At 39.9% G+C, this 15947-nt stretch overlaps 1 protein-coding gene across 2 annotated transcripts in view; it reads left to right on the top strand.

Annotated features, from left to right (window-relative positions):
- usp9 (ubiquitin specific peptidase 9) overlaps nt 1-15947 on the top strand; it is a 290030-nt gene that overhangs the window by 101234 nt on the left and 172849 nt on the right. For both annotated transcript variants that reach the window (XR_013579171.1, XM_078559739.1), the window contains exons 14-16: nt 7585-7718; nt 11613-11700; nt 12779-13121. Coding sequence is in view for 1 of the 2 variants with exons in the window: in XM_078559739.1 (XP_078415865.1) it covers nt 7585-7718; nt 11613-11700; nt 12779-13121 (565 nt within the window). In the remaining variant the exon portion in view is untranslated. The remainder of the gene's footprint in view (nt 1-7584; nt 7719-11612; nt 11701-12778; nt 13122-15947) is intronic.

Genomic DNA, 15947 nt, shown 5'->3' with positions numbered 1-15947 from the left:
TTGGCTTTTTGAAATGTAAATTTGATCAAACAAGTTAAAATTGGAAGTCACTGATCTGCATTCGAGTCTCTAGATCCTTGGTGTTTAAGTAGCTTCATGTCACCTAGAACAACCACATCATCTTTACCTGTGGTACGATGTAAGAGGCCCACTTTTAGTCTCTGCTCTTTTTCTCCTCCCTTCAGCAGCAATCTCTCTCGTTTCAACCACAACTGAAAAGGTTTGATTTCCCAGCCTATTGATATTTTTGTATATTTAGTCTCCTCTGACAGTTCTTGAGTGAGTTTGCAAAAACTTCCATCAATGTAGTTTTAAATGTTTGTGCCCGTTCCAGTGATGCATCCTGAACTACTTAATTGTTTGATCTACGCTGATTGTCAGTAAATTCATGTTCTTCCTTTTGAATCTCATGACTCTTGTCTCTGCTGACAACTCTGGGTTTAACACCATCAAGTCTCATCAAAGGGGCTCTAGTTACTGTCAGTTTTGCTCATTGGTAGATCTCCTACCCCCCTGAGTTAGAAGGTTCTGGTTTCAAGCTCCAAAGAGACCTGAGCATACAGTATAGGTTGACACTCCTATGCCGTGCTGAGGAAATACTGCACTGTTGAATAAGATGTTACACCAAGTCTTCCCTCTTGGGTGGATATTTCAAGAAGAACAGGGCAGTTCTCCTGGTATCCTAGTTAATATTTATCCCTAAAGCAACATCTAAAGCCAATGATCTGGTCTTGTACTTTGTTTGTGGTATATAAATTAGCTGTCACGTTTCCTACATGATAACAATGTCTACACTTCAAAAGCACTAATTGGTTGTAAAGCTGTTTGATATGTCTGGCAGTCGTGAAAGGTGCTACATGAATGCAAGCCTTTTTATGTTCATTGAGAAATATTTCATGCAAGGAAAGAAATAAAGACACATTTGGTGAGGGACCATGTTCTTCCCAACTTGTTGATTTCAAGTTTGTGTTTCTTCTGTCCCCATCATAATTCAGAACTAAATTGACCTATTTGGTAATGTATTTGACTGTGTTATTGGTACAAACAGTGGTAGAACATTTGAAAGCTCTGTTGTCATTTTCAGTGAAGGGCCCTAAGATTTTTACTGAATTAAAAGGCCAGTCGTTATTTTAAAATTTCCTTATTGTCCTTGAGTGAGATTTGGGGTAGGGATTCTGAATAGAATGCCCACCCTTCAGTTTACTAGACTTTTATGGTTCTTGCTCATTGTAGAAAATTTATGTGTTGTATCAATTGCTTTGTAGTGGGTGTGTGTATTCAGGAAAGCCTCAACTATTTTTGTAAGCACTTCCATAATATGAGTCATTGGAATGAACTGGCAGGATAAAGAGAGAATTTTGAGAACCGTTTTTCAGAAGGGACCTGATTCCTGGACCCTTGATCCTCACTATGAACCATCTAGGTGCAACTTGGATGGATTTTCAGATATTAAAGTGATCTGTTTCTGTCACCAGCACCAGTGTGTTAGCTTTCTATAATATTTATTGGAAAGTGTGACTTTTCAATATTTGAGGCGAGAAAGGACACCAAACCGATATTAGATAATTGAACGATGCAATTATACTTGCACTTGTGCATTTCAATGAAGTGTTTTTAACTTCGTGATGCCAAGGCGTTAATACAACCCTCGAGTACACTTTTGATCTCTCTCTGGAACACCGTTGGTCAGATATTACAAGCATTTAAAAGAAAATGAATAATACCACAGAGGACTGACAAACAGTTAATGTTTCTGAAAAAGGGAAATAGAGCAGGTCCAGGGAACTATAGAGTTGCTTAATATCAGATAGCAAAGATGTTAGAATCTTCACTGAAAGATATTGGAAGCTTTACCCCAAAGAGACAATAGAAAAACGTCCAGGAACCAAAAATATAATTGAGTAGTCAGCATAAATTTCAAAAGGGAAAATCATACCTCATATCAACCTCAGTGAATATTTTGAAGCAGTAACAGACTGGAAAAATGTTTAAAAATGTGTAATATTTGGCTTTTCAATAGACCTTGGATAAGGTACTACATAATAGACTTATGATTAAGTTCAGAGCATACAGATTCGGAGGAAATGTAGAAAAATAGATAGCAAGTTGGCGACATGACAGAAAATAGATTATGGGTTAAGGGTTGCCACTCAGACTGGTAACCAGAGCATTGTGTTCCTTAAGGATCAGTGCTGGAGCTGTTATTAACAATGTGTACAAAAGATTTTGACACTGAAATTGGAGGCATAATTTTGAAAGCTGTGGCCTATACCAAATTTTGGTATAGTAAATTCTGAGGAAGACTGCAACAAAACAGAAAAAAAAAACCTGCCAATTTATTTGGCAAATCAACTGCAATATACCGAAGTGCATGATGTTGGCTAATTACCTAAATAGAAAAAAAATTGCATGGCTATGGGAGAGTAGGACAAGCTGAGTTCTTGCATTCAACTGGTGCAGACATGATGAGCTGAACGCCACCCTTTTGTGCTATAACCATTCCATGAATTTCAAATACGTTTTGATAGGAGGAATAAGAAGGTTGCATAATTTTTGGTTGGAGTTTAAATGGGGTGGAGGCAAAGGGACCTAGGGATACAGATATGCAAATACTTAAAATTTGCAGCATTGGCCTTAAAAAAAAAGCAGCAAACCAAGCACTGGGGTTCATTTGTAGAGGGTTAGAATTGCAAAGCAGAGAAGCTATGTTAAACATCTATTGAACCTCGGTTAGATCATCTTGAGCAGTGTGCACAGGTCTTGTCTCCATGTTATAGAAAGGAGAACTGGAGAAAGAACAAAAATGATTCATGATGATAATCCCAGAACTGAGAGGATATACTTATCAGCAACACTGTGGCTCTTTTCTCCAGGAACGGTAAGGCTGAGGGTTGACCCATCAGAGACCTACAGATTATGAAAGGGTTTGATAGGGAAAGCATACAAGTTGTTTGAATTTGGGGAGAGACCAAAAGTGGGGCCATAAATGAGACAGTTGCGAATAAACGCAATAGTGAATTCAGGAGCAACTTCCTAGCCTGGAGAGTGGAATTTGTTACCATAATGAGTAATTGAACTGCCGAGTATAGATGGATTCAAGGAAAGCTAAATAAGTACTCAAGGTTGATAGATCTAGAAGGAAATATTGATAGGATTAGATGAAGGTGGAGTAGGAAGTGGCTTATGTGAAGCATAAACAATGGTATGGACCTGAATGGTGTGGTTCTGCAGACTAATTCATCTAGCTCTCTAACTGCCTCCCTATCTTCAGCCTTTTTCTTTTCTAAGACTCTGAACATCACTACCCACTTCCATCCCCATCAATGTACGAACATGCGATGGCCACTTGGTAGCTCATGACCACTCTGTACCTCAATTCTATTTAGCACGTCTTCTGACCCCCTCGATGCCAGTATCTAACAAAAATCTACCATTCATAGTCTGGAAAATTTAAGTTCACTCTGCATTTGCAGGAGAGAGTTCCAGATTTCACTACCCTTTGTGTGGAAAAGTACATTCTGATTTCACTCCTAAGTGACCTAGCTCTAATTTTAAACTCTTTCTCTCCCCCCCCCCCCCTGTTCTGGATTCTATTACCAGAGGAAGTAGCTTTTTCCTGAATAGGTTCAAATCCTCCTCATTGCAGTTTCCATCCTTCTCGTGGCACCAAAATAGCCCTAAGCCATTTTACAAATGACACTTTTTTGGTAACTGTTGTGCAACATCCCTCCCTTATTCCATGGTGTTTGAATCACTTGACCACACTGTTCTCTCCCTGCAATGTGTCTCTTTCATCGCACAGCTTCGTACAATTGTTATTGTTCCTTAGCAACCAATCTAATGCAATTGGTGCATATTGATTAGTGCATCTTTTCCCTCCCCCACCTTTTTGATTACAAAACAAGAGAGATAGATAATTCAGCCCTTGCACCATCCTGTTAGGTAAATGCTGATTTGTCCCTCCATTTACCTGCCTTTACTCCATCGCTTGATACTCCCACCTAACAAAGGTTTGTCAGTGTCAATATTGATAGTTTCAATTGATCCAGTATTAACAACCTTTTGAGTCAGCATATTCTGGATATGCATAATACTTTGTGTGAAAAAATGTTTACTGATTAAATGCTTTAAATGGCCTAGCTCTAATTTTAAGACCATCCTTCATTGCCTTGGTTTCCCCTCACCAGAGGAAATAATTTCCTATATCTTGTCATGAAATTTTTCTTAATATTATTGTAGACTTAATGGGTGAGTGTGTGGATGGTTCTGTCTGTGACTGATTTAATTGAAATATAATCAGATAAACTGCAAGGTTGAAAGTATTAGAAGAGTCAGGTGTAAAAAGGGTATTTGAAATGCTAATGAGTGAGCTAAAGTCTAAGAGTCAATAGATAAAGTGTGAATGAAATTTTCATTTTAAGATAAGGTGTTTGGGTTTCAAAGGGATGGTAGGATGTTTACAACTAACGAGGTAAGCAAGGCAAGCAATATGTTTATTTTTCCTAAAGGTACCGACCATACTGACAACATGAAAGATTTTTATATTATGGGAAAAGTACATTTCCAAAGACTTGTAGAACAATGAGATTTTATACATTAAAGAAAGAATACATATATAAAGAGGAAGGGAAGGCTATGTGTGGGTGGCCGTGTAACATCTTGAAACGCACAGCATGTAAAGCAGCATTGGGGAAAAGCCTCTAGCCACTTTTGCAAAAGCCTGCTGTGCCCAGTAACTAAAGTTGTGTAAAAAGCCTTTGGAATTCCACTGTTGTGGGTGCTGTGGTAACCTTGCTGGATTGCTTGTTTAAATTTAAAATCTATTTTGGCCTGTTGCTTTAAAGGGAGTGGTGGTTGGGAATCAGGTAAATTTATAGTTTTGGGATTTGTTATAATATCAAGTAACTGTAATCTTATGCCTGTGTTTGAATTTTCTTTTGTTAATAAAAGTTTTAATTTAATTTTTAAAATCATTAAAGGTGTCAGTGGACACTCTGCTTCTGAATTCAGTACAGAAATCTTCTCGTAATAAATACAAATTGCAAAACCGTTGTGATAGCGTGGCCAAGTTTCCCTTGTGGATTTGGTCCACCTGGCACGTATCACCTGCCATGTCATAGCAATCTATCCCATCAAATCACTTTATCATTTTAAACATTTCCATCAAATTACCCCTCAAACTTCTAATTTAAGGGAATACAAGCTAAAATTATGCAAATGATCCTCAGAATTTAAACTTTTGTGCTCTGGTGGTATTCTGGTAAATCTGTGTTGTAATCCCCTTCAAGATAGTATGTCCTTCTTGCAGTGTGGTGTCATAGATTGAATGCAGTGCAACAGATGACCAAAGCTTTGTATAGCTGAAATATCACTTTGTCATTTTTGTATTCCAGCCCTGTTGAGATGAAACCCAACATTTAATCAGCATTTTTGATTCTATTTTGTATGTACGCTAGATTTTAGGATTTTTCCTTGGCTGCTACTAAAAGCATCCTCTGCAGGCAAACAGGTCAATTTTCAAATGTATTATTATACCCAGTTCTCTCTCTCTCCCACTTTTCAACTTCCTCACTGCTTCTATACTGTCATACTGTTTGCCAGGATAAATCCTGAATTTCATCCAGTTCAATGACAGGAAGACTTGAATCTGTTGTTTTTGACCCATGCTATGAGCTCCACCCCACTGCAGCTAACTAGACAATTTGCAATAAAAACAAAGTGCTGGAAAAACTCAGCAGGCCTGGCAGCATCTGTGGAGAGAGAAACAGTTAAAGTTTCAAGTCCAATATGACTTATTTGGAATAATTTGACAAATGGATCATTTGCAATTGTGACACGTGCATTTCTGAAAAATGCTTTCAACCTCACCACTTGCAGTCACCTAGCCAATGTACTTAGATTTCTACAACATTTTCTGCCTTTGTTGATGTCTCAACTGCTTTCCAGTGAAATGCTTAGGCATGCCTTTGCACCTCGGAACTGGACTGCTCTATTTTGTTCTTGGTGGCCTTCCATTCGTCACCTCCAGCGTGTCTTAAACTGTCACGCTTACCTTTTCCACGGTACGTCTTGCTTGTCCATTATCTCTGTCCTTACTGAACTATGTTGACCCTTTGATTCCTAAAGTATTAAATTCAAAGATTTTTGCTCTGTGAATACTTTTGTGGCCTATTTATGGCATCTTCTCAAAAGTACTATTCCTTGGAATCCAGCCTTCTATGCGATTCCCTATCTCACTTCTTTGATCCAACATCGGATACCTCAGTCTTACTCTATTGAAGTCTCCACACAAAATTTGGCATCTCCACCTCTAAAAACTTAAAACCCTCTGAAAACCAATTTCTTCCACATTTTCAGTCGCATCTTCTAACTCTTTTCCTAGCTTAGTATATTTTTTTCCATATTCTTTGAAGCACCTTGATAAATGGACCTGACTTGCAGCGGTGGATTTTGATTGTAAAGACAAATCTGTGATTTCTGTATGTAATGCACTCTCCTTGAATTAGGAAGATGATCCTGCCCAAAATATATATAGTTTATTTTATTAATTATGCTATACACTTTAACTATAAAATGTTAGAATTGTTGTCAGTATGGCACAGAACGAGTTCATTTGGCCCTTTGAGTCCATGCCAGTTTTTTGCAGAGCAACCCAGTCAGCTTATTTTCCTCAAGTGCCCCATCCAATTCCCTTTTGAAATCATTGGTCGTTTCTGCTTCCAGCACCCCATAGCCAGTGAATTCTGGATCATTATCACTCACTGTACAAAAAGGTTTTTCCTTCCCTCCATATTTTGACCAAAAGGTTAAATCGATCGATCTCTATCTTTGTATGATCTGTTTATGGGAACAACTTTTCTTTGTTCAATTTATTTAAATCTGTTACATTGTTGGACATTTTACCAAATCTCTCCTCAACCATTTTGCACCAAGGAGCACAACCCCAGCCGTTTCAACTGAACCTTGTAGCTAAAATCCTTCATTTTGGAACCATTCTGGTAAATCTTCTCCGCACCCTCTTGAGGACCTTCTCATTCCTCCTAAAGTGTGGTGATCAGAACTGGATATAATACTCTAGTTGTGGCCTAACCAGAGCTTTATAAAAGTTCAGCATGAGCTCCCTACTTTTGTATTCAATATTTAGGCCTGTTGACAAACTATTCGTATATGTTTAACATAATGTTGATTTCATCCCAAACATCAAATGTGTGTTCTGCAGTAGAAAACTTTGCTTGGTATTAATTACAAGTGCTACGTTGTTACAAGTTGTTACAGAGTATGCTTCTGACCAATAGGTATTCAAATTGGCTTCCCAAAGTAAGCAGATGCCTTTCCCTCAAATAGTTATAATTGTCTGTTTGTGTTTCCTTAGCACATTGTTTCTGTTGTTTGTTCTCCGTTGGTAGTTGACATTGTTAGGATATGGGGTCCCCATGGGAGCTCTTGCACCTGAAGGTTTGAAAGCCACTGCCCTTGGGAGTTATATTCATGCACATTGGAAGTGATCTCATCAGTTTGTACCATAATGGATTAATTTATGAATGTCATCAGGGGTATTGATTAACATAAATGTTTTCTTTGTAGCCAGACCCAAAGAAGCCCTCACGTGTTCTATCGGCATGACTTGATTAACCAGCTTCAACACAATCATTCATTGGTCACCTTGGTAGCTGAAAACCTCTCTGCCTATATGGAGAATATACGGCAATTTCATAAAGGTAAAGTGTGTGACTTGTTCTTGAAAACAAACCATTCAAACTTCTTAACCACAGTTCAAACCACTCACTCGGTTAAATCTGTTTGCAATAAATTGGGTTCCCATCCCAGAGTATCACCAGTTTGAATCTACTGTTGACTTTTAATTTGCGTGAATGTTTAAGATTTTTCAGAATAACAGGCTAAGCAACAGAATTCTCCATTTCCAAGAAAGAAGGGAAAATGTAGTAGCCAGGCAGCATCCTGTACCTAAATGTTGACTTGGTAGGTGGATTGATTGAACTCCAGAAGTGTGTATTCCAGAGTAACTGGAAGACTAAGTATGCAAGTGGGGGAAAATAGTGAAGAATAGCAAAGTGGAAAAGATGTAACAAATTGAGTATTAATTTGGTAGATGACTTAGAAATAAATTGTTTTTAAAAATATCTTGCCACTTTTCTCATTTAGGCTGTCCTGAAGTACCATGCAGGCAAATGTTGTATTGGGGAGTATTGGGGAGGGGAGAATGAAAAAGCTGCCTTAGCCTGCCCTGGAAGTTATTTGAGAGTCAATGCTTCAACAGGATGAATGAGCTAGGAGAAGTTCCCTAAAATTTGAATTTGTGGCAGGAAATTGGTTACTGACATTGATAGCTTGTCTCTTAAGACTTTCAAATTTAGAGATATTGTGCCTGGCCTGTTGGAAAGGTGCCACACTTGAAAATCTTACAATTCAGGGCATCATATGTTACGAGCGATGGATTAAAATAAGGACTTAGCTGTGCAATCATCAAGCAAATGTATGATTAAGTATCAGCAAATATCAGTTTAATCCATTTCTAGCACTAATAAGGAGCAAGTTAGCAGCAAAACGTTGAGTAGCTCAATAAATCAATTATTTATGAAAGTTCCCAATCCCACTGGCATGTTACAGGAAGTATCAGTCTTAAACGAATAAGCAGCAGAAAACATCTGATGACATGACAATAATGCCCTTAATTTGATTCGAGCTGTCCTCAAATTCCTCCTCTCCCCTGTCCCTACAAAAGTGTGATGATAAAAGCAGCACAAAACTCAAGTTGAGCACATTTAAATAAAATTCTCATTCTTACTCTTAGTTCCAGTATGGTGTTGTAAATTCCTGTAATTTATTTTGAGTAGTTTGCTGCTTGAGAACCTGAGGCTTAATTTGGTATATTTGGCTTAAACCTTAGCTATTAATTTGGGCCTGTTGCCTGTTTTTCCTGCCTTGGCTTCTCCTGTTTGGCTGCAGTTCATGCCAGTCATGAAAAATGCCTGCCCTTCATTTTGCTTCTACCAATGTCTGCTAAGGTTGCGATGGCCTAAAATTGTTCCCTGCTGCTTCGTACAAGGGCCTATCTCAAATTATTTCATCCTGTACAACTCCTCCTTTAGTTACAGTTTGGCAATTAACTGTGCATAAACCTGAAAGAGCAGCAAGCAGTTAGGAAAGCAAATAGTATGTTAGCCTTTTTTCTTACAAGCAAGCAAACCTTAAGAAAGGGAATGGAGAAAAAAAAGTGATTAAGCCTTATTGAAATTATATCAGGTCTTGGTGAGACCATACCAGGAGTACTGTGTACAGTTTTGATCGTCTTTCCTAAGGAAGAATATTCTTGCCTTGAGGGAATACAACAAAAGTTCACTGGACTGAATCCTAGGATGAGTGGAGTGTCCTATGAGGAGAGGATGGAGCAGACTCGGCCCATATTCTCTCAAAGCTAGGGGAATGAGATGGGATCTCACTGAAATTGAAATTTTTTTTATGAGGCTTGACAGGGTAGATGCTGGGGGGATGCTTCCCCTAGCTGTGCAGTCTGGAACCTGTGGTCACAGGGGAAATGGTGGTATAGTGGTAATGCCGCTGGATTGCTAATCCAGAGACCCAACTAATGCTCTGGGGACATGTGTTTAAATCCACCATGGCAGCTGGTGGAATTTGAATTCAGTTAATAAACCTGGAATATAAAACTAGTCTCAGTAATGGTGACCATGAAACTATCATCAATTGTTGTAAACATCCATGTCCTTTATGGAAGGAAATCTGCTATCCTTACCTTATAGATCCATAGCAATATGGTGGACGCTTAACTGCCCTCTGAAATGGCCTAGCAAGCCATTCGGTTCAAGGGCAATTAGGGATGGGCAACAAATGCTGGCCTTGCCAACGATTCCCACATCCCATGGAAAAACTCAAATAAAGGCCAACCATTTAGGACTAGGATGAAAAATTTCATTACTGAAATGGTTGTGGATCTTTTGGAATTCTCTGCCTCAAACCTGTTGATGCTCAGTCGTTGTACACATTCATGGCTGAGACCAATAGATTTTTGGTTGCTATGGGGATTAAGAGATATGTGGATAAAGTGCAGGAAGGTGGAGTTGAGGTTGATGATCAGCCATGATCATATTGAATGGTGGAGCAGACTTGAAGGGCTAAATAGCTGATCCTGTTCTTGTTTTATTTTCTTTTGGTCTGCTCACCCTGTTTACCCTCCACCTCATGTGCTTTCAAGCCTACCTGTCTGCTTGCCTGTTCATTACAAATACTTGGTGGACCACCTTGATAATTTCCCAAAGTGCTTATTTGCCTGTTTCAGTGCTGCCATGTACTAATTATTGTACACCTAACCAAGGAACGTGAAGCTTGGAATGATAAGCCATTTGATCTATTGGACCTTCCCTTTGGTTGTTCAATGAATAATGGAGTGCCTCACCAAGATCTCTATATGCTCTTCCTAATTTATGTAAATGATTTAGATTAGTGGTTGTGCAATCTCAAACTTTTTTCTCACGTATTAATTTAGATTTTTAAGTTAGCTTACGATCAAGAGTTAACTGCTTTCTCTGGTAGGGAGATTCACATTGTGCCACTGTTGTCTGGAGGGAAAATAAAATTGATTTGGAGTCACACTCAAGACTTGCTAATTTTGTAATTTGCAAAAGTTTGTAATTTTGTCTTTTGTATTTGCTGTTCATGGTAAATAGAATATTTACGTATAACATTAGTCCTTTCCAAGACCAGTTTCATACCTCCTTTCAACCTTTAGTCCAACAAAGTAATTTCAATAACATGAATCCTACATAATTTATACCCATTGGGACTAGAATTATTTGTCTATCTAATTTATGCACTTTGAAATAGTGCCAAAGCTGCATTGTACTAAAGAATTGGCCTCAGTAGTGAATTTTGCAACATCCTCATAACTTTGCGTTGTAATCAAGTGCTTTCCACATGAAACACCGCACCTCATTTTTTTTATTGGCAGTTGTTTTGCCTTAATGTTGTAATTTTAAGCAATGAGCAAGGATCAATCCCCAGTCATTACTTGTATATCAATTACCTTGTATTCACATTAAAGTTCATCTGCTTCTCACTGCACTTAAGGGATGTTAGATCCTTCAGTGGTTAATCTCCTTTCTGCAAGTCGCTTGTCCACGTAATTTTCTGTTCATATAATTCATGAATTATGTGAACAGAGAATGACCCAAACTGTGTGGAACAAAATTGGTCACTGCCTCCCAGACAAAATATTTTCCATTTAGTAATACTGTCTGGCCTTTGTTGCAAAGCTAATTTTCAACATGTTTGGATAATATAATCTATTTCATAAGACATAGCCAGTTTTGGTTCAATGGCAGTACCCATTGCCTAAGCTAGAGGTGGTGGGTTCTCTCTCCACTACACAGACTTCACATAATCTAGGTAGATCCTTGAATACATTACTGAGGATTTGCTCCCCTGTTTTAACCCTACTTAACCATGGATCGTTTTGGCTTTCTTGTGAAATGGGAATACAGTGCCAAATGTTCTCCTGCAACTTTTGTCATTACATTTTTGTAACTAAATGTGCAACAGATTTCCTGTGCATTAATGGGGAACTTTGTATCTTGTAGAGAACCCAGAGTACGATCCACAGACTGTAAGGCCAGGGAGTCGATATAGCCATGTGCAAGAAGTCCAAGAGAGACTGAATTTCTTGAGGTGAGTTGATTTGTATATGAAAATTGATTTTTATAGTTTAGAAAGCAAACTGATCAAGATTTCTTGCTAGTGGTTGATAATACAGTAATTGCACCGCAGCTGAGGATGTAGAACATGATTTCAAACCAGAAAGATGTTGCTTCAAATTCCAAGACTGCGTATACATCTAATCCCTCAGCCTTGAAGAAGTGAGGTGTTGCATCTTTTTTATTTGGTGAAATGGAGGATGTAAGAGAATCAGCCCTCTAAAAGCACCATTACACTAGTTGAAAAATCTGCTTCCACCTGACTGGATGTTAATATGTAAATGACTTCCAAGGATGATAAAACCTGCATTCAAATTTTATTTGATCAAGGCTGGCATATTATAACTTATCTTTCATAATACTTTGCCAAATAGAATCCACAGTTTTGAGTCTCGGTCCTATACAAAAGTGATGGCCTGTTCATGAGAATGATTCACTCTTGGACGATGACACTATATTATGATTGAAGGACTATGTAGGGAATGCAAGTAAAGAGGACCATTCTTTGAATACAAAGCTGCCTTCATGTATCATTTATCTGTGCAATTAACCACTGCCTTGTTGGATAATCCTGTATTTGTAATTTATTTTGCCGTGGATTGCTTTGCTTCTCCTGAGGAAAAGAATTGTCATGAGAGCATTGCTTTTGTGTGCCACAGGACAAAACTCATGTCATTGCATGTTAGTTTATCAATGTGCTATAAAATATCAAAGGGGTCTGTGTTTTATGGTTGTCCTCGGCTCCAAATTGCTTAGCTCACTTCACTGTTTTGTTAGGTATAAATAAAGGTTAGGTATTTTCTTCAGGTGGAGGGCAGGGGGTGTGGGCTGATGGGGATTGCTGGTGGTGGGAAGAACAAAGATGAGATTATAAGCAGAACCACACAGTCACGTTTGTTTCAGAGCGCTGAAGGCATGGGAAAACCCTTGCCTATCCTCTTGGCCTTTGACAATATGTTGATTATGAATGACAGTCAACGAGCGAGTTTTAATTGCTTTAAAAACTATTCTATCATAAATGTAAAAAAGTTAACCTGCGTTTTATTCCTTAGATTTTTGTTGAAGGATGGCCAGCTGTGGTTGTGTGCTCCTCAAGCCAAGCAAATCTGGAAGTGTTTGGCCGAGAATGCTGTCTACCTTTGTGATCGGGAAGCCTGTTTCAAGTGGTTTTCTAAGTTGATGGGAGATGAGCCTGACTTAGACCCTGACATAAACAAGGACTTCTTTGAAAATAATGTTCTTCAACTGGATCCTTCTCTCTTAACTGAAAATGGAATGAAGTGCTTTGAACGGTTTTTCAAAGCTGTAAACTGTCGAGAAGGGAAGCTTGTAGCAAAACGACGTGCCTATATGATGGATGATCTTGAGTTAATAGGACTGGAGTATCTTTGGAGGGTAAGGAAAGAAACCAATTTCAATTTATTACTAAGATTATTAGGTGGCATTTCAGTTGTATTAATTGTTTTGTAAAATTGTGTGATAATAGCTGCAATGAAAGGGGTAAAGTTTCACTTTACAGATGCTGACAAACCTGTATATTTCCTGCATTTTCTGTTTTTGCTTGTAGTTGGGTATTGGTGGAAGGTTAAAGCTGTTGCCACTCTAGATCATCCTTAAAAAAACTCATAATTGTATGCCATTGAGCAAAGCGGTGAAAGCAACAAATATGGTATTTTGTGGATGAATTGACAGTGAGCAATGATATTTGTGGATGTGAACTGTCTGAATCTGCTCACTTAAATGAGGAATTTTGAAGAAATTGTAGGTGGTGCTAGCATAATAGTAATTTCACTGGACTAGTAATCGAGAGGCCCAGGTTAATGCTCTGGGGACACGGATTCCACCACGACAGCTGGTGGAATTTAAATTCACTTAATAAATCTGGAAATAAAAAGCTGGCCTCAGTAATGGTGACCTGCTGATGCTTGTCGTGAAAATCTATTTGGTTCACTAATGTCTGGGATGGTTGGTCACCCTGAACGCAGCACCCAGTCCTGTCAGCCCTGCAAAGTCCCCCTTCCTCACAACTGGGGGTTTGTGCCAAAATTGGGAAAGCTGTCCCCGAGACTCGTCAAGATATAGCCTGACATGGTCATATTTGACAAATCATATCTTGCAGACGATGTCCAGACACCACCATTACCATCCCTAGACATGTTCTGTCCCACCAGCAGGACAGACCCACCAGAGGTGGTGGCACAGTGGTATACAGTTGGGAGGGAGTTGTCTGGGAGTCTTGAACACTGGCATCAAGTCAAACATCAACAGGAAGACCTGCTGCTCATTACCACTTATGGCCCTCCCCCCTCAGCTGATGAATCAGTACTCCTCCATATTGAACACCACTTGGAGGAAGCACTGAGGGTGGCAAGGACACAGGGTGTACTCTGGGTCTTCAATGTCCATCATCAAGATTAGCACCACTACAAAGAGAGCTGGCCGAGCCCTAAAGGACATAGCTGCTGGACTGAGCCTGTGGCAGGTGGTGAGGGAGATAAGAGGAAAAGCCTACATGACATCATCCTCACCACTAATCTACCTTTAGCAGTTGCACCTGTCTATGACAGTATCAATAAGAGTGATGAATGCACAGTCCATGTGGACACAAAGTCCTGTCTTCCCATCGAGGATGCTCTCCATCGTGTTGTGTGTTACGACCACCCCCGTGCGAAATGGGATAGATTTCGAACAGATCTGGCAACTCAAAAGCTGTTGGCCATCAGCAGTAGCAGAATTGTATTCACCCACAATCTGTAACCTCATGGCCTGGCATATTCCTCACTCTACCATTATCATCAAATCGGGGGGGGGGGGTTCAACCCTAGTTCAATGAAGAGTGCAAGAGGGCATGCTAGAAATAGCACTAGGCATATCTAAAAAAAGAGGTGTCAACTCAGTGAAGCTACAATACAGGCCCACTTGCATGCCAAACAACGGAAACAGCATGCAATAGACAGCTAAGCAATACCACAGCCACGGATCAGATCCAAGCTCTGCAGCCCTTCCACATCCAGCTATGAATGGTAGTGGACAATTAAACTAACCAGAGGAGACGGCTCCACAAATGTTCCCATCCTCAGTAAAGGGGAGCCCAGCACATCAGTGCAAAAGACAAGGCTGAAATATTTGCAACCAACCCGAAGTGCCGAGTGGGTGATCCATCTTGGCCTCGTCCTGAGGTCCCCAGAATCTCCTATACCAGTCTTCAGTCAATTCAATTCATCCTCGTGGTATCCAGAAATGGCTGAAGGCACTGGATACTGAAAAGGCTATGGGCCCTGACAACATTCCGCCAATAATACTGAAGACTTGTGCTCCAGAACTAGCTGCATCCCTAGCCAAGCTGTTCCAGTACAGCTACAACACTGGCATCCAACTGGCAATGTGGAAAATTGCCCAGTTATGTCCTGTGCACGAAAAACAGGACAAATTAAACCTGGCCAACTACTGCCCCATCAGCAAAGTGATGGGAAGGGTCATCGACAGTGCTATCAAGTGGTACTCGGTCGGCAATAATTTGCTCACTGATGCTGAGTTTGGGTTCTGACAGGGCCACTCAGCTCCTGACCTCATTACATCCTTGGTCCGAACATGGACAAGAGTTGAACTCGAGAGGTAATTTGAGAGTGAGAGCCGTTGATTCCAAGGAAGCACTTGACCAAGGGTGGCATCAAGGAGCCCTAGCAAAACTAAAGTCAAAGAGAATCAGCAAGGAAAACTCTCTGTGTTGGAGTCATATCTAGCACAAAGGTTGTCGCTATTGGAGGTCAGTCCTCAGTTTCATGACATCATTGCAGGAGCTCCTAAGGTAGTGTCCTAGGCCCAACCATTCTTCAGCTGCTTCATCAATGACCTTTCTCCACCCACACCACCGTGCTCCCCCCCAAGATTAGAAGTGGGAGATCAGCATCATGTGTGACTCCTCAGATACTGAAGCAGTCTGTGTTCATACACAGCACAGCCCGGACAACATTTGGGCTTGGACTGATCGGTGGCGCAAATGTTAGTTGCCACTTAAGTGTCAGGCAATGACCATTTGCAACAAGAGAGAATCCAACCATCTCCCCATGACATTCAATGGCATTGCCTTCGCTGAACCCCCCACTATCAGCATCCTGGGGTTAACATATGACCAGAAACTGAACTGGGCCAACCATATAAATACTCTGGCTACAAGAGCAGATCAGAGGCTGGGAATTCTGGGAACTCACCTCCTGATTC

The sequence above is a fragment of the Cetorhinus maximus genome, chromosome 16 (genome assembly GCF_964194155.1).
Source record: "Cetorhinus maximus chromosome 16, sCetMax3.hap1.1, whole genome shotgun sequence".
In the NCBI taxonomy this organism is placed as follows: domain Eukaryota; kingdom Metazoa; phylum Chordata; class Chondrichthyes; order Lamniformes; family Cetorhinidae; genus Cetorhinus; species Cetorhinus maximus.
Note: the sequence above shows the minus strand (reverse complement) of the source record. Positions and strands in the feature narration are given on the sequence as shown.